Source organism: Pocillopora damicornis, chromosome 9, assembly GCF_964200805.1.
Source record: "Pocillopora damicornis chromosome 9, jaPocDami1.2, whole genome shotgun sequence".
Classification (NCBI taxonomy): domain Eukaryota; kingdom Metazoa; phylum Cnidaria; class Anthozoa; order Scleractinia; family Pocilloporidae; genus Pocillopora; species Pocillopora damicornis.
This window is the reverse complement of record NC_142678.1, coordinates 22,456,317-22,482,549: the sequence shown is the minus strand read 5'-3', so window position 1 is coordinate 22,482,549 and position 26,233 is coordinate 22,456,317. Positions and strand designations below refer to the sequence as shown.

General features: G+C 38.7%; 2 protein-coding genes across 17 annotated transcripts in view; both read right to left on the bottom strand.

The window, feature by feature from the left end:
• LOC113670173 (uncharacterized) overlaps positions 1-25,760 on the bottom strand; it is a 37,259-nt gene extending 11,499 nt beyond the window's left edge. For 2 of the 16 annotated variants that reach the window (XM_089182809.1, XM_089182817.1), the window contains exons 1-11: positions 16,865-17,120; positions 7,245-7,361; positions 5,647-5,710; positions 4,794-4,996; positions 4,524-4,656; positions 3,938-4,090; positions 3,340-3,470; positions 2,307-2,372; positions 2,161-2,215; positions 1,160-1,189; positions 492-624 (exon numbers count right to left, since the gene is read on the bottom strand). In XM_089182809.1, coding sequence (XP_089038935.1) covers positions 492-624; positions 1,160-1,189; positions 2,161-2,215; positions 2,307-2,372; positions 3,340-3,470; positions 3,938-4,090; positions 4,524-4,656; positions 4,794-4,996; positions 5,647-5,710; positions 7,245-7,355 — 1,079 coding nt within the window. In that variant the 5' untranslated portion in view covers positions 7,356-7,361; positions 16,865-17,120. Of the gene's footprint in view, positions 1-491; positions 625-1,159; positions 1,190-2,160; positions 2,216-2,306; positions 2,373-3,339; positions 3,471-3,937; positions 4,091-4,523; positions 4,657-4,793; positions 4,997-5,646; positions 5,711-7,244; positions 7,362-7,439; positions 7,897-9,003; positions 9,144-10,386; positions 10,464-16,846; positions 17,121-19,349; positions 19,450-22,290; positions 22,416-23,014; positions 23,084-25,683 lie in introns of those variants that run through there. The other 14 variants (XM_089182811.1, XM_089182819.1, XM_089182807.1 and 11 more) reach the window with 9 other exon arrangements.
• Positions 11,763-16,320, bottom strand: LOC149040759 (uncharacterized). The gene has a single exon (XM_089182802.1). It carries the CDS (start codon positions 16,164-16,166, stop codon positions 12,132-12,134), a length of 4,035 nt encoding a protein of 1,344 aa, XP_089038928.1. The 5' UTR covers positions 16,167-16,320; the 3' UTR covers positions 11,763-12,131.
• Positions 25,761-26,233: the final 473 nt, after the last annotated feature.

Here is a 26,233-nt window from a genome sequence, read left to right as displayed (position 1 = left end):
ACAGTCCTCAATTATTCACAGTATTAAATTACAATTTGTGGGGGAATCCTTTGTCAAGTTTAGTGACGGTATTTGATTTCTCCTGTGTAGTAAGAACTGAAACGATCTAATGGCGAAATCGAAACATTGTGTAAATGTTTTTTCAAAGTCTAATATATTTCGCACGAGCTTCATTTTAAAGAACTCCATTCTCTTGCTTGTACTGTAAACTTATCAGCTAAGAGAACATCAAATGAGTTGTTCTGAATTTTTATTGGTGCATGTACGATGGCGTATTTCTGCGGATTACCTACTTGCCTCAACACTGAGAAACAAACTCGTTAAAATAGCCAACGTTTGGTTGTCCAAAGAACACCATTGTCCATATTACTACAGAGAATTACAGAGCTGTCATACTTGTTCACACTTGTTACACTTGTTTATGTATTTCAGGAAACATAACTGAGAAAAAAAGATATTTTTAAATACAGTGTACGCTAAAGTCGACTTACTTAAAATAAGCAGGTTTCTTTTCCCAGATTTCAGTGCTCCAAGTCATATGAGCAGTTGTTCTGTTTGTGTATAGTTTGTCCTCGAGTTGGTCGACACGAATGTAATCTGATTCTTTAATTCTGGTGGAGGTATCTAGTAAATCAAAACCATTGATTAATTTTTAAAATACACAGCATTCGATAAACTTAAGCAATTTTAGTTCATCAAAAAAATCTTGAATCAATGTCATTGTCCAGCGTGGAAAGAGTTTGTGAAAATAATAGTTTCTTTTTTTCGCGGTGAGTGCTATAATGATATAAAAATAAAGATTATGATGATGACACTTTCGAGGTAGATCGTGAAATTTCGAGGGTATTCTGCGAATTTTCTTCAGGTTATGAGGTCGGCTAGAAACGCTTTACCCTATGAAGCGTTATGCTCCGCTCTGATTGGTTGTTTTCGTTACCTTTTTCAGACAGAGCCTCCGGAAAAGTTTGAAATAATTGAAGAAGTTACGAGTAAGTACGTGAAGGTAGAGAGAATGAAGTGTTATAATTATTATTTTATAATTATTATTATTATTATTATTATTATTATTATAACAGGGTGTGGGGCGTCATGGATATTTGTATATATGCTATTGTTTCATTTTAAACATCTGGAATTTGATATAGTAGATAATGCTCACCTTCACAAAAACAAAATCCATGAATACAGTCTGTAAAGAAATGCAGTCGTGAATGTTGAGTCAAAATATTTGAAATAAAGTTTAATCAGTAATCAGTTTTCGTTAACCAGTCATAATTTATCGTCTGAGGGAGCGGGAGGAGAGGATTTTGGGAGATCACATGGTTTTAGTGGGAAAAGAGGGAGATCAGGTGTCGCCAACGGAGTTTAAAGGGGGGGGGGGGAGAGATAGAAAAATAGACTGCTAATTAACTGCCAATGAATGTAGAAGGGGTGGGGGGGGGGAAATCATAAGTACATTACGGAACCTTATTGGGGATCCGGTACATGTTATCGTGACACAACGAAAATCCTCTGACACCCCTCTCCTACATAGGGATGAATAATGACTTGCTCCTTACTCAGCAATGAAAAATTAACACCACGCTTTAACTCATAAGGGATTAGTCCTTAGTATGTGCAGTTGTTTGGCGAAAGTTGCTCCGACAGAAGCGCGCTCAAATACCAAATAGCTTTAGGTATTCCTTGGTTTCGAATGTCTCGTAACACTGACGCAAGTCGTTTGATATGAGGCAGGGAACGCATACAAATAAATTCTCTTTTCTTTCAGGATAAACATCCAATAGCGGTAAACAACCCATAAGACCAAAGGTAACGTTCATCAGCTGTCAGTTCTTTATAGTTCCCCCTTTATAGTTTGTTGGCAACGACTTACACCCCTCCGTACCCCCCTGAGTTCTTTTGTACCAGTCTCTGTGGGACCAAATACCTGCATATGAGACTTTGCGCTTTTCTCCGCTCCCTTGAGAAAGGAAAACGGAGGTAAGAGATGGGTAAAATGAAGGAGGACGAGCTCAGACAGTTTTTCTGACATGATCTAAAGAATATCCCACATCAGTCGACTTCAATAAAAATTCATTGGTAAATTTAAAAAATTCTGACCTTTGTTGATTCATTTCGAGTTGTTTTTTCGATGAAAATAAAACTTGAAGATAGGCATACCTGGAATGTCGAAAGTTGCCGACGTTGAATACCCATCGGGAGGGAAAGTCGATATCTGCAAACCACGGAGAAAATATGTATATCATGCAAGGCTTAGTATTACTCATTTGTTTCACTGTAGACAAGTGTTCAACAAAATTACTGACCTTAAAAACATAACTACATCCAAAATAAAACTGTTTGTTCGGTAACACGAAAACATCATTTGTAACCTGCCGGTGAAGAGATCAAAATTCCCTATTAATTGCTTCATTGCATAATTTGAATCGTAACAATGCTTCTTGCTCTTGATTTACAAGGTCTATTCTCTCAAAAAGAGTACAACAGTAGCCAACCAAAGAGGGTCTCAATGGGTTAAACCGTTGGCAGCTAAGCATAAAAAGAGTTAACCGCAAAAGATGTTTCTTTTGATAACAATGGAAAGAAATTAAGCGTAAGCTTTGAAAGGCCAAAACTTTAACCGTTAGCCGAAAAAGCGATCACCCCCTTAAGACCCTCACCATAATGAAACTCATGAGAGTTAACTAATTATTCCATATATGCTTCAAAGAACGGTAGTACATTTTCGTACTGGGAATAATTCAAACGTTGTTTTGTCGAGCGAGTGCTCAGTTTTTTTGTGGTGAAAATTTTAGCTGTCATGTTTCATTTTTATAGCCGCAGAAGGCAAGGGAAAGAGAGAAATCTTTTCTAAGAGGGTGAGTGATGGTCAAAAGGACGGAGAGAGGAGGAGGTGGGGCAATAGACAATACTCTTTGATCTTGATTTATTTTATATTTACGTCATGTTTAATGAACATTTAACAAATCGATTCCAAGTTGCCGTGCGTCTGTTCAGTAATAGAACAAAAAAGTGGCACACGAGGCGCAGCCGAGTGTGTCACTGATGTTCTTATCACATTTTGACGTCCTCTGTGATCTATTACTGAACAAACGCACGGCAACTTGGAATCTACTTGTTTTATGTAATAAAGAATTTTAAAAAGTTTTAATGATGACGCCATCTATACGTCTGTCCTCCAATAGATCATAAGTGAGAACTAATCAGAATGCGTGCATAACTGAGCTTATTATATAAATATATATATATTATTATCCTTCATTTGGCGGGGGGGGGGGTTTCCTATGCATCTGCGGCAATCTGTAATCTATTCATTAGATCAGCGATGGGTAAAATTACCGGATCCTGAAGCGTTGGGGAGTGGTACTCTGCCGTAAGACCATGTTCAAAACAATGCTGGCGAAGAAATGATGATAACTGGACTTCAACAAATAAATCTCCATTTTCCAAGTCGAGAACGTCGTGAAGGGCTGAAAAGAAGTGAGAAGAGATGTGATGTAATATAACATGACAGTGTGACCGTTTGGCTTGGCGCGACCTAACGTGACATAGCGTGACAATGGTCAAGCTATGATACATACCACCTTGACGATGTCAGACGAGCCTCAGGTCTTTACACTTTAAGTGCTAGTAAAAATGAGAAATTGACTGATCCATGGAACGGACGAGCAACGCCTCAAAAAAATTATAATAAAAAGAAGAAAAAACACTAAAAAAAACAGAAAGTAATGGTACGTAGTACGTGGTACGACATAATGTAATCATAGCTCAAGTCCAACATTATTTGTCTCTTATGATCATGTCGAGACGTAATGCATTATAATATAACCTGATACAACACGTTATGTTCTGAGCTATATAACCTTCTCTGACGGCAACATGAAATATTAAACTTGCCCCTCAGTATATAATTTTTTAGTTACTTGTTTGAACTTACCACGTGGGAACTCCCAGTACAAAGAGGTGAACACTTTTGGTCTTTCAAATGGAACCGGTACTACCGTAAAGTTAAGGCGAACATTGAAAATCCTGCATGGATAAAACTGAGTGATATTTCCATGGGAAGATCTCTTCAATTTTGGACAGGAACCTGGGTGTACAATGGACAGCAACAAAAATTCGTTTTATGGTGCATCAAGAAACAAATCACTACGTAATTTATTAATTTGTTACATCAACGTGTTCAGTCGAGAGCCTTTGAACTGGCAACATTTTCTGTTTTGTTTTGTTTGTTTGTTTTTATTTTTGCTGCATTCCGTTATTACCTACAAACTTTTCAAGATACAGATTCTACCAGACTTAGTCGGTCTTACTGTGAAAAGAAGCAATCACTTGAGCTAAGCTTTAACAAGTTTAGAAAACAAGAACAAACCAAACTGATCAACCATCAATGATAATTGATCTATATTTCTCTTTCATTTTTGTCGCGTACAATCCATTTTTGTGCGCTCCAACGTTTCCCTTTTGCTTTCAGGGTTTTATGAATCTGAAGTATCGACTAGGATTTAAGATTTTCGACCTACTGTTTGTTTGGTACAGAGGACTTGAAGTCGAGAAATCTGATGTTCCCCAGAATGAAACTGCCGCTAAACGGAACGAGAAGTTAGCTATTTTTGTAACAAATTCTTCTGGGATGGTAAAAGTGGTGTTCGTCGTCTGCAAGATAATTTAAGATTAATAAACATGATTTCGCAAGAAATTTTAAGGTATGAAAACTTTACACGTGCTCGCACTCGAGTTCAAATGATCACCTTTATCTATGCTATTAAAGACCAATAGGCGTAACTACTTACCGTATGATATTTCTGTATGTGTGGTAAAATAATAAATGGGTCAGTGATGTTAGTATGACGTGTGACCTCCAGGACGTATACCACAGGTGTGGCATTATACTTGGTGTGACTGTTACTTCTCCAGTCCAGTGTGAACGTGAAATAACCGGACGAAAGCAAAATGGGAGCATCTGGAACTGGTGGTACTGTTGTGATGTTGCTTGCTTCAAAAGAGTACGGTGAAAAAAAAAAACGTTTTAGAGGTATGCAGGACGATTATCGTTTACGACTTAATGTATGGTGTAGCTCGATTGCTATCAATTTCTCTGCATGGCATTTGCAAACCCTTTAACTCCTGGGTGCGATCAAGTTTTAACTTCTCCCTAAAACATCCATTCCTTATCCAGCAAACAGGTGATGAAAATATGCAAACCAATCAGGCAGAAGTTGTTATCTTGATCTAAACGAAATTCTCATAACTAATTTAGAGGGAGATGTATTGCAGCTAGAGAGGAGACTTAACGATCAGATCTTGGGAATTAAAGGGTTAGTGAAGCGGATTTCGCCAGATTTTCAAAACCTTTTGTGACTACATTTCTGTTTTGTTCAATATTCAGACAAATGTTAGACATCTTTCTTACAAAAAAAATTACCAACTTAATAAAAATAAATTTCAAACGTTTCCGGGAGCTGGGCATTCGTCGATGATGCTTCCATTTTCCCCCTTTTTTTATTTGTATTGCTTGTAGGAAAGGTCAACATTTACATCTTGTTAAGTTTTATTTAGACGTCTACTGCGGTACTACTTGGTTTCCGTCAGTGACATCTGACATTAAAAATATCGAAGAAAAATAAAATAATCATTCATACTTACCCTGGGAAGAATTTACCGGAATCAACTGGGTACACGTTGCACTGCAAAGTTGCTTGTCTGAAATCTTAAAAGAAAGAATTTTAAAAACGTGATTTAACTTCGTTTTTCTTAAGAGCCCAAATTATGGCCTAAAATTCTTGCAAGTGGCAACATTTTTGCAATAACACCTGTTTTCCAAAACAGACATGCCTTGACGCTTTCACTATCATGGTGTCTGTTTAATGCCATATGAACTGTGTTGTACCTTGAAATTTCTCCGTAAGTTGAAATTGGTTTCAATTTGAAATACGTAAACACAGATGAAGAAATAAGTATTTTAACTTGGCAACAAATTTTGGTACCCTAAAGAAGGTAACGAGGAAAATTGAAAACCCAAAGTTAAAAAATGAATTTTTTTGCATACAACCGTGGAACTAAGCAATCAGATATTGAATGATACCGGCCCGTAATTGATCATCACATGAATTTTTGTGAGCGTGACCGTAGTCTCTGCAAACAAAATGTTACTGATGGAAATGTCAACAAAATTCAAATAACCAATCTCCGGGACAGGCGAAAATGATTTATCATTTCATCTTCTATCCCACTTGTTTACTCAAACAAAAATGAACATCATTCAAGACAATTTTCGATTTCTGCTTCAATAGTGTCCAGAACCAAGAAAAAAAAAAAAATTTAGCAAAATTATTCAGAGCAGCCAGGTACGTTCATTCCCGTCTTTTGTTGTTACTAATTTCTATATGAAATTCATGTTAATGTCACGGCTGTTGGGCATGATTAAGATGCTTTTCTAATTAACTCAAATTCCCGATCAGTCAGAGTTTCTAGGAAATGATAATTTAAGGAAGCTGAGCTTTCCTTTGTCGAGAACCAGAAGTAGCAAACGAACCCGGGAATAAAACTGTCTTATAGTTTTGAAAGGCACGTCAATTATTTCTCAGAATGTTCTGTTTGTTTTGTGATGTGTCTATTCATGAGTCACAATTACGGAATATCAGTCCGAACCTACTTTTTTGTCACTTGGTATTGCTCATAAATTCTCAAAGCTCTGACTTAAAATCGATGACAGTTGTATGTAACGTTTCCACTAAAGATATGGTTTTTTTTTTTTACGTTTCCTCTTGCTCTACATCCTGTGTCACGTTTCAGTCGAACGTGATCAAAGTCGCTAATTCCTGTCGCTCTAAAAAACTATAGTTAATTACTCTTAACGTCCGCCAAGTCGACCAGCGTTATGGAAACATCAAACATCAAGATTGTAACTGAGATCGGTAAAATTTCCGCAGTCTCATCCTACATTATGCATTTAGTTCTTGGGTAGAGAAAACAGTGACAAAAACAATACATTGCCATTGCGAAAACAGATTTGTTTAGCAATAGTATGGGACTATGCGGAAAATTTTACCCTGAGATTACACACTTTGATCGCTTGCTAACAAGAATGCCGATTGATTAAATATTCAACTTGCTCTCGGAAATATTTCTGTGTTCTATGCATATGCAATATGCAGAATTTTGAACATAATGGACGTTCACAATTCAGGAATGACCACACTTGTCGTAACAATGTTGCGATAAGTGTGGAAACAGTTCCTTACCTTTGCAACACAGCTCTTGCAGCATTCCGCTATTCCTAAGCTTTCGCAAGAACCAAAGTTATACCAATAGGTGGTAAAGAGCAACAGGATCACGCTATTTACGGCTGTCATGGCTCCCTGTATGAGACAAAAACAGAATAAGATTGTTACGAAACAAAAGCGTGAGATTTTTGACGTAGTTTTAACATTATTTACCCAAGAGCTCGAGCGTTTCGACCATGCGTTAAATTAACACTCTCAGCCGTAATATTTATGAATCTTACAAGAGCTTGCTATCCTACCGTCAATGAATAACATTTCTTTGACTTGTTTTCAAGTACTCTTATACCTGAGAAGTGATGAATAATAAAAGTATCCGGTAATATTGAGCTTCGACTTGACTTGGTAACCCACAAATGCGTCACAAAATCTGCAAATTCACGTTCACCTCTGAAAGTTCTTCAATCTTTCGTCGTCTTATTGATAGTGAGATATTACATGCGAAGGTTATTTTGTTCTGTTGTAATAATCATTAACATGCGAGTCACGCTCTTATCAGTACAAAAATAAACTGCAAATTGAAAATTGACCCTAATTTAAAAGGAATGCTATGTTCCACTGAGTCGCAGGAATTTTCGTGCCTCTTAACAGCCTCCCAGCCCCCCTTCCCCCCCCCCCACACACGCTCTCGACCGCAAAAAAAAAAAACAAAAAAAACAAAAAAAACAAAAAAAACTGTGAACTCAGCCCATCGCGGAAACGAGCAATTTTCGTGCCGACCAACACAATCAGTAATTTTTCCTTGAAAAAGTAGAGAAATACATATCTGTCAAAGTTTAACACCAAATCTAATCTAAGGTTTTCTGCGGTGAGTTTGAAGAAGTGTAACAAAATAAGAATATCAATGTCATCAATGATATTACTTTCACATGCTTTGCAATATTAAAGTATTGTTCGACAAAAGTTGCTATTAACGGCGGCGACAGTGGTTTAACATCGAATAAAATTGTTCAGCAAAGCTGCCTGACAGCTTGTAGATGCTTCGTAGCTTCTATTTAATAGGCTACTTAAAAAAAAAAACACCAGCTAACGTCACTAAAGGAAAAGATTCCCTTCTAGCTCACACTCAAAGACCGATTTTAAGAAGAGTATATCTTTGCAAATATAAACATGAAAAAGTTCTTCATACGTTGAACGAAAATTCTGTCGTCTGATTTCCTAATTGCGCGAGAGATGACAAGTTGAATATATCCATTTGAGTGACGCTTTTTTTTTAGCAATTGTAAATACTTTGTCGAATGTATGGCTGTCTGGAAAATATTTTGGCAGTTTATCTTGCACAGTGTAATGAAAAGTAAGTCTAGAAATGCTTTATAACCATTTTGCTACGCTGACCTCTCTAAGATTCGTCTCAATGCTGCTTTTTACATATGTGGTTGTCTGATTAAACAATGATTCGCATATGTGAATCTTTGTTTAAGCAGACGAGCGGAACACTCTGGTAATATTAACTAAAATATTTATGTCAAGAATATCAGTGGGCGACCTTTTAGTCCCATCCACATATTAGCCTTGCGCTGAAAGCCTCTAAATACCCTATTTCGAATTTGCTCTCACTACTCTACTGTAGAAGAAACAACAATTAAAACCGATTTATAGAACTGGTAACTTTGGTGGTCATAATAGCTACTAAAGACACTGTAAATCTCAACTTAAACAAAGTGTGTCAGCACTACTGCCATACGCTCATTAAATATCCCAAAGATATGCCGGAGCTTACCTATTTAAAATTTTCGCCCGTTAAAACGTGGTGTTTGCTAACCAAGTAAAGTCCGTTCGCTCCCTTACATCTGTATCATATTTTGAAGATATCCGACCCTTTTCAGAAAATATTTGAGTGTTGTGATTGACATATCTGCTACGTCATAGAATAAACCCACGCTTGGTGTTCAATACTTTTAAAATTGTAGTAAAGAAAATGCTTTTTTTACCGGATTCTGAAACAAAACGCCTTCTAAAGCAAAAGACCGAGCAGAAAGTGACTTCCTCTTGACGTTTTAGCAAATCACATATTTTTCTCCACGAAATTACGGCTTCAACGCTGATTTTTTAAAATAAATTCTTTGAATTAAATAATCACTTGTTGTGAATGCCGTTTTATTTTGTAATTTAGTATATTCATGTCATTGTAACCTCCAAATCATCTTTAGATATCAAGCGAATGCGATTGGAGGATTTTAATTAATAGTATGATCGAAGAGGCAACAACTTCAGCTGTAGTAAACATGCAATAAGCGTGTTCCGCTCTCTGCTTCACTTACCTCAGACGCTTCGAGTGTATTAAAAATTTAAAAAGGGGAATTATTTCGGAAAGTATGGGTGTTTGAAATAAATGATCGACCCATCTCTCTTTAGCAGGGCTTATAGGATCTTCTTATTTTTATTTTCAAATTAGAGACACAGGACTCAAACAAAGACCCCATGTATTGACTATCAGATTTGATATAAAACTAAAATTCGTTTTTTAGTGCTCGCGTATTCGAACCTTTGTAAAAGTTCTCTTGATTTTTCTATGTGCTTTTTAGGATTTTTTGGTGCAGAATTGTAGAGATCTTTTAATGGGTATGAACTGTTAGCAAAAAATAAGATTATTTTGATTTTATCAACGTAGTTTATAAACTGGCCACCGTATAGAGTTTCAAAGCTGACTTTTTGAGCGTCATAGCGTTCGTCAGAGCGAATGACGAAGGGCTGACGCTTAAAATGTAAACTTTGAAATTCTTTACAGTGGCCAATTTACATTATCAACTCAGTTGACAAGCCAAAATTATCTTGTTGTTATCCTCCTCCACCACAGTTACTTTAGAAACTTATACCCTTTTTGAACACAGAAAAGACAAGACAATTTTTAGCAACACTAAAAATGATGAAAATAAAATATTGGGAAATAAGGAAAACTTTTTTGTTGAGCAAGGTTTAGAGAAGTGAAACACTATACCTCTAAAGCGCTAATCGCCAGAATTAAATCGCCAGAAATGCAAATCCTTAATCGGAAAAATGACATATGACACTAATCTCGCAAAATATAACACGGGGCTCGCCAACTCGCAAGTACTTCTAAGGACTACTCGATACTACAAGAGACTGTCGGCGAAAATCTTACCCGTAATCAAGGCTCCAGAAACTATTACCAAACGAACCTTTCATTTTTCTTAAGCTTATCACTCGCCTGGGCTTGTTTCCCTAACTTTAATTTCATATATATTGTCATGAATTGTTAACTGTCTGTAGGATTATTGGCGCCATATGATGCAATTGTAATCTGCACTATCTTCATTTACGTGTCGCATCTATTCTTTATTGACATTTAATCAAACACTAACCCATTTCTCACAAAAATAAAATTTTGCCATTTAGCAAAAAGAAATAATGATTGGTTTTCTAACGGAGGCGTGAATAATTCATATTTTATCATCTGCGCAAGAGGCTTTTAATGCAAGTCTTGATATGTCCGATAGATCACAAAGTCAAGTAAGAAAATCTTTGTTAGTTGCGTGAACTCGTTTGAAACGTCTCGTTCTATTTCATGCACTTAGCCTTCGGTGCTTCAGTTCCACCTGCCGTTAATGTTTCAAGCATCGGGTGTGCACTATAAAATTTAATCACAGTTTGCATTTTTCCAGTCAACTCTTTACGGTGGCTAATTCACGTTTTCAACTCAGTTGACAACACTAAATTACCCACACGTATTATTAATCCATAAATTTTATCAATCTAGTTGGCTACAAGAAAGCGGCTAATTCGCCTCTGATAGCACTGTACTTACATTTTTGCTTCGATAGATAACAAGGTACCGAATAAGTCTTGAAAATTATCTCTGTCATGTTTAAATTCATGCATCTAAAAATTTTCAATCAATAATGATTGACGTACAATCGCTAATTAATGTCTCATTCTGTCAAACTCTTTTGATTCAGACTAGGATGATGGAAGAAGAAGAAGAAAAAAAAAGGTGAGCTCTGAGCCTCAGGTATTGCAGTGGAAATAGGCTAGCGGTAAGGATCGCATTTGTCACAAACTGTTGTGATCAGTTTGCGAAAGAAGTCTAGTCCAGAGGACCAGTCCAGAAGACCAGTCCAAAGGACCAGTCCAGAGGACCAGTCCAGAGATCCAGTCCAGAGGTCCAGTTCAGAGGTTCATTTTAAAGGTTTAGGAGTTTTTTTGACTTGAAGTGCTCCTACTAAGGACATCACTAGCTGCATTTCATTTCTGCAAAACGAACATCAAAGCTTCTTTTGTTCAGAAGCTTTCGGGAAAGGCTAGAACCCGATGGAGCCATCAAAAAATGTTTACCAGCGAGTAAAAAAGGGAAATTTTGTCTAGATACGAAAAAGATTTTGCGAAGCTGCCGCAATTCATCTTATTTTTTTTAGCACAAAGCGATATGATTATAGATGGATTGATAGTCCATCATACATATACGTGTAGGTAACCTCACTAATGTTGGAAATCCCAGTATAGCAACACTAGTCACTCGCGTAGTTTTCTTTTCCTATCTTTATTCTAGTCGTCACACGCTTCGTATCGCGTCGATCTTAGCCTATATCTTTTACAAAACCACAATCCTAAAGACCACCCTTGGTTTTGCGTTGCGAGGTTACACGGCTGACGTCACTTTTCCGACACCCTCCCCCCATTTGTCTCGGAGAGCAAATGTCTGTCGAGAAATGAACCTTATCGCTTAAATTTTATGAACGAATCTATCATCTAGAATTCTCAATCGATTTCCTAATCACACTAATCATTGATCAATCAGTAGCCATAGTGGCAGATGTTCAGTTCATAAGTAGAATGTTCAAGCATCCGATCCGCTGTTGTCATCCAATCTGTTTCGGTTTGGTTCAAAGTTCAATCCCCTTCCTCATCGTGAGCAAGATCCTCCATACGTAATCTTGCTGCGACGGCTGCATCACGGGAAGGCCTGAACGCTGGCGCTTCAATGCGCAACTCGGTCGTTGGAGGTCTGTCGCCGTCTCCCGGTCGATCACATGACAGTTCTAACGGATACAGCTGCTGTACTGCTCGCTCTAGATGTGAGGTCCCTGTGCGCAACTTTGCTCCCCGGACAACACCGTCACGCCCTTTGATTAGTTCCGTGACGATCCCGACCTTCCATTTCCCGCGATTCTTGTCGTCCGACTTGATCAGCAAGGCGTCTAGGATGTCTGTCTTAGCTTGTGCTACAGCGAATACTTCCCGTATCACTTTTGCTTCCGCCTGACTGTCTGGTGTGGCCGTTGTCTTAATATCGGCTGGCCATCGCTCTCGGTCTAGTAGCCACTCAGGCCCTCTCCACCATAGCTCTTCATTTTCCACGCTTCCGCTCCGACTGCCAAGGTCAGCTGTGTTGTCCTTTGTACCCACATGACGCCAGTTTACTTCTGGGTGTTGCTGGATTTCCTGCACTCGATTGCTTACGAACTGCTTGTAACTCCCTGCTCCCTTGATCCAATGTAACGCAACGCTGCTGTCCAACCAGCAAACCATATTTCCAACTGGGAAACCCTCTAATGCTTCCTTAACGTTCACAATGAGATTGGTCGCCATGTGACCGGAGACCAACTCGAGGCGGGGGATGGTGAGGCCTTGCTTCGCCAGTCTAGCTTTGGCTGCTATCAGCCCAACACTATCACCGGATGGTTGAGATATGACACCGTACACTGCCGCAGAAACGCCTTGTCCGCTTGCGTCGCCGAAACAATGTAGCTCAATGTTGCTGATCTCTTCAAAGTGTTGAGGTATGGCTCTGGGTACGGAAATGCTCACTGGTAGCTGTGCTTCCCATCTTGACCACTTGGTTCCCAGTTGACCAGGAAGTTGAGCATCCCATCCGACTTTCAAATCACATGCGTCTCGGTACAGTAGTTTTCCACTCAATGTCATAGGCGCTGCGAGCCCTAACGGGTCATACACTCTTGCTATCTTCGCTAGTATCCCTCTCTTTGTCACTTGGGTGCGGTCAGTTGGGAAATTTATTTCAATGGTATCTTGTCGCTTGTTCCATGGAAGCCCGAGAATAGATCCCCCTCCTTCTTGAGGTGCACCCAACTGTTCTTTCGCGAATGTAGTATCTTCGCTAAGAGACTCACCAGGGGACTCCACTGCCGGAACATTTGAATGCCACTTGTGCAGCTTGAATGAGGCTTGGTTAAAGACATGGGTAACGCCTGCTTTGACTTCAAGGGCAGCTTTTACGGTGGGTCCCCCGCTGATAAGGTCATCGACGTATAGACTCTTATCTATTTCCCTCACCAGGTCCGGATTCTCGGTACGACAGGCTTCCAGGTGTTGTTTGATAACTCCCCCAAGAAGAAAGGGCGATGGGGCCAAACCAAACAGAGCTCTCGTGAATCTCAGTATTTCCACTCGCCTGGATTGCAAGTCCGTGATCCAGTGGAATCTCATGGCATCCCTGTCTTCTTCCCGTATTCGTACTTGTAAGAACGCTTGCTTGATATCACCTGTTAACGCGACTGGGTGGAAACGTGCACGGACAAGAACAGCCCAAAGCTTGTTCTGCAACGGAGGTCCCGTGTGAAGGCACTCATTGAGAGAAGGAGCCTTCTCTGAAGCTCGGGCAGAGGCGTCGTACACGATTCGAAGTTTGGTACTCTCTGCAGCTTCTCTCACCACTGCTTTATGTGGAATATAGAACTCCTTTCCCACTGGTGGGCCTGACACTCGCTCCACTATTCCTTCGTTAAGCTGGTCTTTAATTATGGCGTCATACTTCTGGAGTATTCCGTTCTTCTCCAGTTTCCGAATGGTACTTTCCAATCGCTTCAAGCTTCCCGCTCTGTGGTTGGGCAGTGGAGGGTAGTTTCCCCTCCAGGGTAGCCCCGTCTCGTACCATCCCTCTGGCCCTCGTGTTAATTGTTCCTTGAATTCTTCATAAACATCTGCTTGATCTCCGCCTGGTGTGTCACGCAATCCTAGAACATCTAATTTGCATAGTTGTTCGTAATCTGCCGCTGTCGTCTGGGTCAAGAACATATTAGAGAGGTCAACTTCTTTACCTGGTGACATAATTGTCCATCCGAACTTTGTTAGCTCTGCAACAGGTTCGCCGGGACGTCCGATCTTTGGTATGGTTTCTGTCTTTATTTTCGCGTACTCGCTCGCACCCAGGATAATGTGGACTGGTAGCTCAGGCTTCTCGTCTCTGTCGTCCATGTATACCCCATCCAAGTAGGGATATTTCTCCAGTATCCCAGCATATCCTGGGTTGTCAAGTGATAGCAATGTACTACGGTCCACTCTGGTGACTTCCGTTTCCAATCGAAATTTTCCATCAAGGCTGCCAATCGTCACGCTATGAACTCCGATGACCTTGTTTGTTGACCCAAGCATCATCTCTATGCGCTTGAATTCTTCTCGTAGCGGTTTGTTTACCAGGTGTTCAAGGATAGCTGACGACGCGTATGAGCTGCCTGCCCCAGTGTCTAGGAGTGCGCGGCATTTGATTCCATTTACTTCTACGACAACAACGGGATACACGACTCTCTCTGTTCCTTTGTTTTGTGCCGTCATAAATCTTCCCCTCGTTGTGTGACCGCTTGGTGGGTGATCACATATTGACGTGTGATGTCGGCGTTGACAGTTATGACACCCGCGGCTTCTACAGCTGTCTGCTCTGTGTTTGTCACTTGTACAATTAAAACACAACTGTTTTTGGCTCAGAATTCGTTTGCGGTCTCCGACCGCGACAACTTTGGTGCAATTAGCGGATGTGTGGTTCGTGTCATCGCAATAGACGCATCCGCGCATCTGTCCTCCATTTGCTTGTTGTTGGACCTGATAAGACCTTCCGCGTGGCGGCGGAACGCGGGCATTCCAGTCGTTGCGATCATTCTTCCTCTTGGACACACTCGCACCATCGCTTTCTTCTCCTTCTGAATTTATGTCTCTCCAACCTTTAATTGCCTGAATCAGTTTAGCGAAATCCCAGTCTCGCCAATCTTCGTGTCCCCGGACTAAGTCTCCCTTTATTCCTTTCAGTTTGTCTAACACCGCCCTCACATTTCCGGAGACTTCACGTAACTTCCCGAGCGTCTCTAAGCTTTGTACATTGAACAGAAGCCTTTTGTAAAACTCATTAATTTCTTTTGGACTGGCGCTTGTGATGGTAGGCAAACCCATGATGTTGTTTACATATGCATTTACAATTTCTGACGTTTTCCCGTACTCCGATTTTAGGATGGCCTTCGCCCTTTCGTACCCCTCAAGATTGAACGGGAGTCCATCTATGTCCGCTCGTACCTTTGTAACAAGGAGTTCCTTTAGATAAGCGAACTTTGTCACTGCTGACAGATCCGTCGCGTCTATTTCCGCGGAAAATTTGTTCCAAAAAGAGAGCCATTGTTCGAAGGACCCATCAAACTTCGTTATTGATAGCTTTGGCAACTTTGCGTGCATTCCGGAATCGCCTGATAACCCTTTCCCTTTTTTGCTACCTAATTCTTCTGATTTTTTTTCGTAATCAAGCTTCATTTCCCATTGTGCTTTTTCAAACGCGAGTTGCTCCTCTCTCTCCTTCGCGATTGTCGCTTTCTCGCTTTCTTTTTCGGCCATTTGCGATTTTTTCTTCACCTCCCCCAAACACTTCCCAAGGTATTCGATCTCCGCGTCTACACCCTCAATAACTTTGTCTATTTCATTGCTCCATGCACATACCTCGTCCATTTGCTCACCCTTTGCAATCTTCTTCTCTTCGATCTTTAATTTGATCTCGTCCGCTTCTTTTGCTAAACACACCAACCCGTCACGGTGTCTCCCAATAGTTGTCGCGTTTGCCTTGTCCACAATGCCCTTTCCCTTTTCTTGCTTGTACGCCAAAAGCTTGAGTTTTGCGTCCAAATTCTTCTGAAGTGCCTCCAGTTCCATGTCTCGATCTCAGTCCCGTCGGAGGTGCCAGTTAGTGTTGGAAATCCCAGTATAGCAACACTAGTCACTCGCGTAGTTTTCTTTTCCTATCTTTATTCTAGTCGTCACACGCTTCGTATCGCGTCGATCTTAGCCTATATCTTTTACAAAACCACAATCCTAAAGACCACCCTTGGTTTTGCGTTGCGAGGTTACACGGCTGACGTCACTTTTCCGACACTAACTCCAGCATTTCGCAGGTTTCCCTGAAAGTTTACCGGGATTCATTTATAATCCCAGGCCCCACTGGATAAATCTCTATTATATGCGATGGATAGCGCAGTAGGTTTTCTTAACGCTTAGTCGCTGGAAGGTGATTTTATCCGTTGGATAGCGTTATCCGTTCTTCGCACAACTTAACCCAGATTGAAGAGCGATACTATAAGAGATAAGTGTCTTGTCTGAAAGAGCGAAATCGAAAAACGTACTCAATGACCAAATAAGGCTCAAAACTCGAATATTACAATCCAAAGTCCAAGGCACTAACAATTAAGCACCGTCTGTCCTTGAACAGTCAGGGCAAGGAAACCACTTAAAAGTTAATCTCAAGAATTGTCAAAGCAAGGTCAAAAATTCGATTTTCATGTTTAAAGGGACAAGTCCTATTTTCAAATTGACAAATAATGTGAAAATGTACCTACCACTTTCTCAACACTTACTGTGTTCGCAACAAAAGAGTGACGAAGAAATACAATGTGTGTAGCTATAAAATGCGTTGGAGCGCAGAATCCGAAGGTCTGAGGTTCAGCATCTTATATTATGGAGAATTTCTTTCTCTCCAACTTGTTTCAAGTTGAAGGAACATCTTTCTTTACGACTCTATGCGTCCTTGTTGTTACATGATCTTCTTGTTCGTGTTTTGACAAGAAGAACTTTGGTGCGTGCAGTTTAGTTTGCACAGTGTATTCTTATCCTAGCGATCGGTAAACATCAATTTTGTAGCCTATTAAATGTTGACCTTTGCCAAATATTACGGTGACAAAGCTTTCAAAAAGAGGAACAAAAAATATGTCGCCTTTATGGAAGTTTAACATTAATTATTTTCTCGGTTCTTACACAAGGTGAATCTTCTCCAGAAGTTGTACCGTCATTGAAGTTTCACAGTTCTGTACGAAGGACTTGTTAAGGAAAAATAGAGCTCGGATTTCGTTAAGGAGAAGGCCGTCTCCTTTTTTCGTTATGAACGTACTTAGTCTCAATGAAGTGGAAATTTTGGCAATTTTCCCTTAGAAGATAAAGAAATGGTTTATATATTAGGAACAGAATAATCTCATACTTAAAACATTTATAACTGCAGTAAAAACCGAGGGAAAAATAGGAGATCATAGGAACCCTCGCGAACTTGTCGTTTAGGGGCAAATTGATACGACGTAGTCGATGTCTAGGCACACTGCTTGTGTTGGATCTAAGCATTACCTTAAAGACTGGCGTTAAAGATAAAAGCCTAATAGGGTAATTGCAATCAAAGTAATTGAAAATCAGAAAAAAGCAATTGAAAAATCCAACGGTACTTCCTGCAATGCAGTCAGGCGCTAGTTACAACTGATCTACGGAGCCATCTTTGAGACATCCCGTTGATTAAAATGTCTGACTATTAATTTTGTGAAGCAGTTGTGGGAAACTCATTTTTTCTTTTAAGGGTTCCGAAAAAAATTATGATAAGCGCTGTAAAAGTAAAGAAAATAGGGCAGAGCAACTGAAGAGTGATAGTGTAGAAGCCGTAAAGGATGAGTTTTGTTAATAACCTCAGACCAATCTTGGCCTCTTTCTATCGGCGCTTTGACCCCGAAGAATAACTGGCATCTAATTTATCGTTACGTACTTTATCACTTCCAAATCACGCATTAAGGTCACGAGAATAAATGAAATGATCACCAGCTAAACCTGCTAAAGAAGCTCTTGATTGATAGACAAAATTCTCGTTGTCAGCACCTTAGAAAATGCACAGAGAACAGTATAGAGAAGAAAGAAAGAGACCCTATGTAAAGTACTTTAAACGCGCTAAACTGATCTCGTCAATCGAAATTATACGTTTCTTCTTCTGTTATCAGGATTAGCAGACCAATTTCAAAGAACGATATGGAACTGATTTACAAGTACGTGTCCTTCTTCCAAAATGTTTTCCTTAGAGTTAGATAAATATGTCAGAATATGGCATGCAAAATTGATTGTTGACATTGACAAACGATGGATCTTGTTAACAGTGGTAGAAAGGATGAAAAATCTACTCTTTCGAGCTCGGAAGTCATGAAAAAATTTGATGTTGCAAAGTCATTTGTTAACACCAGCCTGGGAAAGCAGAAGGTTCGGTCCGTATCCCGTTTTAACCCGCTCCTCGATCCTGAGGCTGGGTAGATTATTATCTCGTTGTAACCAAGCAACCGATTCATATGAAAATAATTATTTTACTGTGATATCTTCATTCAATTCGTATTGTCAAGTTAGTGGTTAAACATGTCAAAAGTCCACCAAAACTATTCAAACATGATTTCAAGAAAGCCGGACACGAGCCAGCTGGATTAAAAAATAATCTTATTTTGTTCTTAAGAACTTATTGAGTCTTGCCGCGCCATTTGATGTCAAAGCTAGGAATGTTTACCTTGAAGATTCGCTAGGAACATTTCAAGTCTCACTTTGTACTTCATCTATATTCCATATCTTATTTCATTACAGTCACCCTGTGCAAATTCAATTCAAATTTGGAGTATTAATTTACGAGCTGTTCAAGCTGCAATTTAAAAATGTCTACAAAACTTATTGCTTCCTGAAGGTCTGTGTAATTTCATTGTTGATAGCGGAGTTCCTGAGCCGAACAGATACAATTTAGCGAATACTCTTTAATAAAAATCGATGTGAGGGATTTACCTCTTGTCTTTGATTATGAAAAAAACTTGTATGAATTAATTCTTTAGGTTTTTTGATTTGCGACAAAATGCCAGTGAAAATGGATGAGAAATACAGAACAGCGAAATGAAATGCAACTTTCTTTACTTGGTCCGCTCGAAGGTTGTTATGTAAAGGGTTTTGAAAAAACTAACAGAAAGGAACTTGAGTCATCTATGTAAGCGGCGTAACCTATTTGGAACTAAATGAGACGGCGAAAAGCTTTGGTTTCGATATTGAATTTTAAAAAAAACTACTTACCAAATTTTTTGAAAACTTCGCCGTTAACTGGGTCCAGTCTGAACGTGGCAATGGTAAGCAAGTTCAGTGAAGCGACACAGGCGTAATCTGTAATTTTACACTGTAAACATACAGCGTTTGGAAAATGAAAAAAAGCTCGAGATATCAAAAATGAAAACGATGTCTGGATTATTTTGACATGACATGGTTGTGGCAATGCACCCAGTCTTGTAAAATATCCGGTACAAGACAATTGCAAATTAATTTTACAGAAGTGTAACAGAATGGGAAGATTTTATGAAGTGGTTTGTTTTTCTATCTGTATTCGCTACCCACAACTTTACTTTTAAACTTCATCCGTGTTTTTATTCGAGAAAGAAAGCTTTATTTTATCATCCTTCTTCAGTTTTAACTACGGAACAGAAAAAATCTTTGTTGAGAGTAATTCCGATGTTATCGCTAATTTGATGTCATTCCTAGATTATTATTTAAAGAATTTGCCTTTTAGGTTTGGTGTTTGTAAATACAAAGCCGCTTACTTTATTAAGATCCCGTGAATTTAACGCCCTGACGTCAAATCCGGGAAGTTTAGACACAGACTGGTGAGAAATAGGTATATTATGATCGTTGCATGGTTCTCATCCTGAATGTCGTCTGGAAAGTTTTGTGAACATTCCTCTCAGGTATCATGTAATAATTTGCATGTTAGCGGCACATTTGAAAAAAAAAAAGACATGGTTATATGTGAAACCCCTGAGGGAGTGGTCCTTGTTTACCGCCTTGAGAATGAGGAGGGGAGGGAGGAGGGGGTGGGGTTTAAAGGAATTTGGTTGTGTCACAATAAAAGTCACGTGATCCCCCATTAGGCTCTGAAGTCTTGTTTTGTCTTCCCCTCATTGGTAGTGGACTGGCAATCAATTCTCTATAGCCCCCCTTCGCCCCCCCCCCCCCCCCTTCATACTCTGTTGGCGAGGACTGACATCTTAAAGTTTCCTCTGTTCCCACCGAAAACCAAGTGATCTTCCCAAAATCCTCTCCTTCCCCACCTCACAGGTAATCAAAAATAACTGGTCTCTTAAAAAAGTACTACTTGTCTTATCGAAAATTTTGATGATAACAGTAAACGTATGGATTTCAAGTGATTGCCGGATGCCTGTGTACCTTTAAAACGAACCAAACAACTAAAAACTGAAGGGCTAACACTCGAAACGTCAGCTTTTAAACTCTTTACGGTGGCCGATGTACGTTATCATCTCAGCTGAGAAAGCGAAATTACCCTGTAATACTCTCACACCGACGAAGCACCACAGTTTCTTTAGAAATTTACCTCCCTTAATTTATTTAATAAAAAATTAATCAGTAGCAGTTTTCAGGGCGGAAAAGTGAATACAACAACAGGCTTGGGCATCATGCCAGCCTACAAGATTCGTGTGTCAGTTCAAGTACAACCTCAAGTGTTAAATAGAACTAGTTTTTTGCCGTTATTTCATTCGAGATCTCCCATTATTTTATCTTTCTTCAGAGATTTTTTTATGCACTGGAAATGATTAACACTTGCTAGTGTATATTCCATGTGTTAATAGAGCTTTTCGCGCGCGCTGATTGGCTATTTCGTAAGTGATTAGCGATTACTATTTACCTCCGAGCTGCCAAAGAGACAACATCGCGAATCAAGAGTTTAATTTCCAACCATCTTACGGGATATTGACAGAAATAAACTAATTTTTGGCTTCTGTACAATAAAATAATTACGGTATTCACCTCTGTGTCGGTGAAAGTGGTAGACACCATTTTGATTAAAAATTGTTCAACATTTCACCTAAAAGACCTCAACCATACACCTTCTAAATAACGTTTTTTTTATTTTAAACGAACACGGATGACAATTTCAAGACATTTTTTTTCCCTTTTGAGTAGACTTTGTTTACTCAACAGAGGAAGTCATAACATCGATAGACATCAAACCAGCAAATAACTTCCGTTATCATCTTTAAGTGCCAAAAATGGTTTGATTGCATTTTAGTTACTTCTAATCATTGTTTGGTCTGAGGAAAGAACGATGCGTTTCAATAAAAACTAATTACTTTTTTCGAACAGCAATGCAAGAAAAGTCCTCCCATGAGTTACTACATTATGAAATATGTGATTGATTTAGTTTATAGCGGTGGTCATGGTGTCCATGGCAACAGAAGCCAGCCATCATATGAGTCATGGTTTGTATTAGTTCCTATGGTGTACATGCGCTTTTTTCCGCCTTGATGTCAAGTTTCTGCGTAACTACCCTCATGTGCGTAATTCCTGTCATTGCCATGACTCATCTGATTTCAGAAGTTCACTTAGCTTTGACAATCTCGAATAATTAATTTTACCAGCTGACTGGGAAATGAAACATTAATTCAAAATGGACCACCAACTTCTTTTGTGGATACCGTACTGCATGCAATCCACAACAGAATTGAAAAACCTGAGTTCGATTAAGGTAAATGTTACCATACATAAAATAATTAAAGAGGAAAAATTCTGTGTTGGGAATTTAACATTAAACTACGGTTGTCATCTGCAGTACGTTGCTTCGTTGTTTCAGATCAAGACATTACCCGTTTTATGAATCGCATACAAATACAAAGCAAGAGACAACTTCTAAGGATGAATAATAAATAAATGTCACTTCGCGACAATGCGGAACGACTGAAAAATAAGATAAACGAAAGTAGTTGGCACAGCAACAAAAACACGCATAACTCAGTAGTTACATAACCCATGTAGAATTTTCTGACGGCTCGAATTGAGCTGAGTTGATTCAAGAAATTTCGGTTTCCACATTAGACGCAGCCAGATAACTTTCAATTGTGCGCACACAGCTATTAGAAGACGCTAGATATCCAGTTTTCAATTCTGATAGCGCCGGTTTAGTTTTCCTGAGTTAAAAAACATATAATGCTACAGCAATTAGGCAACTTACCAAAGAGGGTAAAACTTGCTTTTCGTCCTTCACTGTTCGACTCTAAAAAGTTTCTCTCCTCTTCGCAAATGTATATTTGCGTCAGTACTGGCGGAGTCTTTGGATTTATCAGTTTGGGAAATCGCCTATGACATAGCGAGGACAAGTATCTGTCAGACTCTTACGCCGTAATAGTTATTATAACGGAAATGAACATCTCATGACACCCAAAGACAGGTGAGAACAAGGAGCAGACATGAGGATATTTACAAAACCTAAAAGTTTATGGGCAAAGAGCAAGATAAAAAAAGTCCTCAGGAGAATATCGCTCAAGAATTTCAAAATTAAAAAATGTTTTTAAATACTAATATTTGTTTTTTAATATATTTTTGCAATGAAAGTACACAATGATAAGTAATTTTCCGATGCATTCGCAATCAAGATGCTTAAACCACACACGCCACCATACTCACGCAATGTAGAAACTAAGCAGCCAGTTCATTCAGTGTTTTGCATGGGCAAAGAAAGTTAAATTCAAGACAAATAATCAAAGGATTTTATGGCAGAGTAGCAAAGATGTTTGGAAGAAACTTCTGTCAATGCCAGTCGCAAAATCTTCATACTGCAGTTCGAACAATATAGAGCCACAAGATTTCATTTAAAAGCTATGCAATCAAAGAACAAACTAATGCCTTGCAATAGTCTTTCAATCAAAATATAAGCAATCTCATCAAATAGAGGTCACCTGAAATTTAAAACTTGGTTACTTGTGGCGAAGACGAACCCAATGTGCAGAGAATCCAGGTGGTGGAACCTTTCGTGAAAATTTAAAAACCACAGGAATAAGTGGTCCACTCAAACTAACATCGATAAAAGCAAAAACATTTCACTGAAAAGTTAGAGATTTACTATGTTCTCAGTTAACAACGTATTTATTAGAAAGAATCTTCGAGGAAATATTTGGGAGATGACAACGTCAACAAATTAAAGGTCAGGACGTCCGGCAACGCCTTAGGAAAGGGCTGGTTGGGTTAATCCGGATTCAAACTAATCCATGATGTTATTCTAAACGTCGATTATTTTCAATGACTTAAAAAAAAATGGAAAATTATTGAGGTTGTTCATGTCGAGATGTAAACGTTATGGCTTCACAGTGCTAAATTCTCGATTTTTATTAACACAAGACATCATACTTTGACATTAAACCTCACACAGAACATTGGGTTCCGCGCTCTTTTAAGTAGATCCTTGGAACTACGAGGTTCCATTCCTCATGGGGACTCAGAGTTTTTCTATGTTCCACACCCGTGACATGACAAATAAACATCTCTCTTGTCAGGAGCTCGCTCCTGCTCTTGTTCATCACCGAGCTCAAAATCTATCATCTTCCTTATTCTCTCTGCTTTGACATTTAAGCGACAGTGCCGAGGACGTCAAGCAGACAGAATTATTCTTAACATGTTTTATACATATCTGCGTAGACAGGGAAGGAAAAAACCATTGTCCTATTGGTTTGTCTGAGCAGATAAAACTGATCAGAGGAAATGTTTACTTTTTTTTGGCATGTGGCTAGTTTTTTAGGTTGGACTAAGCCATAGAGCCGGCAATGAAGAACACACACGAAAAAAAAACGGGAAAAGGTGAAGGGTTAATTTGCAAAGAGTTTTTAAATAAAAATTGAAGTGTCAATGGCCGGCGCATGTGATCATTTAGCTCCCTCTTAGTAAAGGTAGTTTTGGCAGCTGTCACTTGCCAAACCCGTTGCTGTTTCGATTCGCACAACTTGAGTGTAGCATGCTTTTATGTTACTCAGTGAACAGAGCTGGTTAACTCATAATTTGCCAATCACTGCACCATTACCTTAAACTGAAGTATACGAAGCTACAAACATGAGCTATTATCGCCATGGCGGGCGAAAACCCTTTTATCATGACTCACGGTTTTTAAAACAAGGCGTAATTGATAAGTAATTTACAGCATTGTTTTTCAAGGTAATTGCGAATGTAAACCAACTAGATGGCATTTCCGACTGATTAATTTAAATTCATTTAGACCAGTATCTACAACAATGGAACGGGAACATAACCATGTAACAAGGTGTTGACTGGTCATTACCCTGTCTCTTGAACGATGGAAATTCAATTCAGAGAAAAAGGTATTCAAGTGACATTCCCTCGGTAAAAGACTGCTTCTTTCAAAGTAAAAAAAGCTGAAGGAAACAGGGTGACAATTGCATCATTAGTACCTGTTATATCAATAACTGGTATAGAAAACTAAAGAGAAATCTTATTTAGATCACGTTAACCTTTACCTGAGCCGAAATTGCCCGTTTTGTGGAAACATAATGTATATTTTCAGATAAAGCCTTCATTTCAATAAAATGTCACCCAGGATGAAAAACATTCCGTCTTTGAGAGTGGTTAATGGGGACGGTAAATTAAAAAGATAAATTAAAATTTTGCGTTTATTTCACTTGCGTCATGTTGGCAATTATCAGTAAATACATGAAAGCTCAAAACCGCGAAATGTTATCGCCATGGCGACATATTATATTGAAATATAATCGAACATTTAATTTTGAACTTGCAATACGTGTTCGATTTGAGGTATACACTGGTGCCATTAAAATTTAAAGAATAAAATATGAAAGATTTTTTCAAACTGAACTACAAATGGAAATGAATGCAGCTACGATCGATTGCTCTGTAATAATGCCAAGTTATGTTGCAAAAACATGACACGAAGATAAAGTTCCTAAAACGTTGGAAAGGAGAAAAAGGTTTATTATGAAAATTTAAGTATGAACTAATATTTTGCTGAACTATCTCATCATCTTAATAATCGGCCGATTCTGCCCGCTGCGGCAAAGTTGCCCATATTGAAGAAAAGAAAAGGCTGAGAATTTGTTGGGGATGTGTAATATTCTAACTGGATTGAGATTATGGCAAAAACAAAACTCAAACCAACACTCGATGACTTTTTTTGTTTTCATTATCGGTCATAGAAGAACTGTGGAATGAAAACAATTTGTAATGATGATAAATAACCCAACTCCATTAGCAGTAAAATGAACTTACGAAAAAGCGCTAATGCTCGTGCATCCAGATATTAAGCATTTACTTTCCACACCAACCTAACGGCCATTAATTGAATAAAATATGATTATAAAGAAACTTTTCGGGGTTTTAACGTTACCAGTAAATTACTTCGTGAAATTGGAGGTAAACGAAGATCCTGTGGGAGCTTTTTACGCGTTTAATATGCGCAATTTATGATTACGGAGCGCAAGTATGTTAAGTCGAATTTGAATCTACCCAATTTAACCTTTACATGCGTTAGGATTTTCCTTTTTTTTGAGGAAATCTGTGATATTTATCTGCATCCAAAAATTCACTGAAAACTGAAATACCTCACCTTAACTGCAAACAGCGAATTCCAGCTTGAAAGGACAGACTCATTAGGTCGTAGGTTTATTGAATGGCATTGTGAATAAATTAAAAGATATTATTTTTGCAATTCTAAAAAACGGCTATTTACCGAACATGCATAATGATATAATTATGGCCGGCGGCGATGCCATTAAGTTTCACCACGATACTGATTTAATAAACACATGTTAAAACTCGTGATGCTTGTGTCTCCTTCCGTAATACAACTTCCTTGGACGTGATGATACATGTATTTCACCCAAATTCGTTTAAGCAAGCGTGAATTTTACTATTTATGGTGTAGATACTTAGCATGTGAGATTAATCATCTTTAAATGAGTGTTTGAGATCTACACTCTATTGAAAAAACAGAACCTAATAAATATAAATGATGTATCTTTACTTTTTGCAGTATGAGTCATTAACAAGCTAAAATAATTTATATTCAGGAAGATGAAAACATATTTTTAGCTCAAGAATAAAAAATTCGGGTTTTTTTCGTTTCTCTTCGGTCTTCAAGAATGTTACTTGTTCTG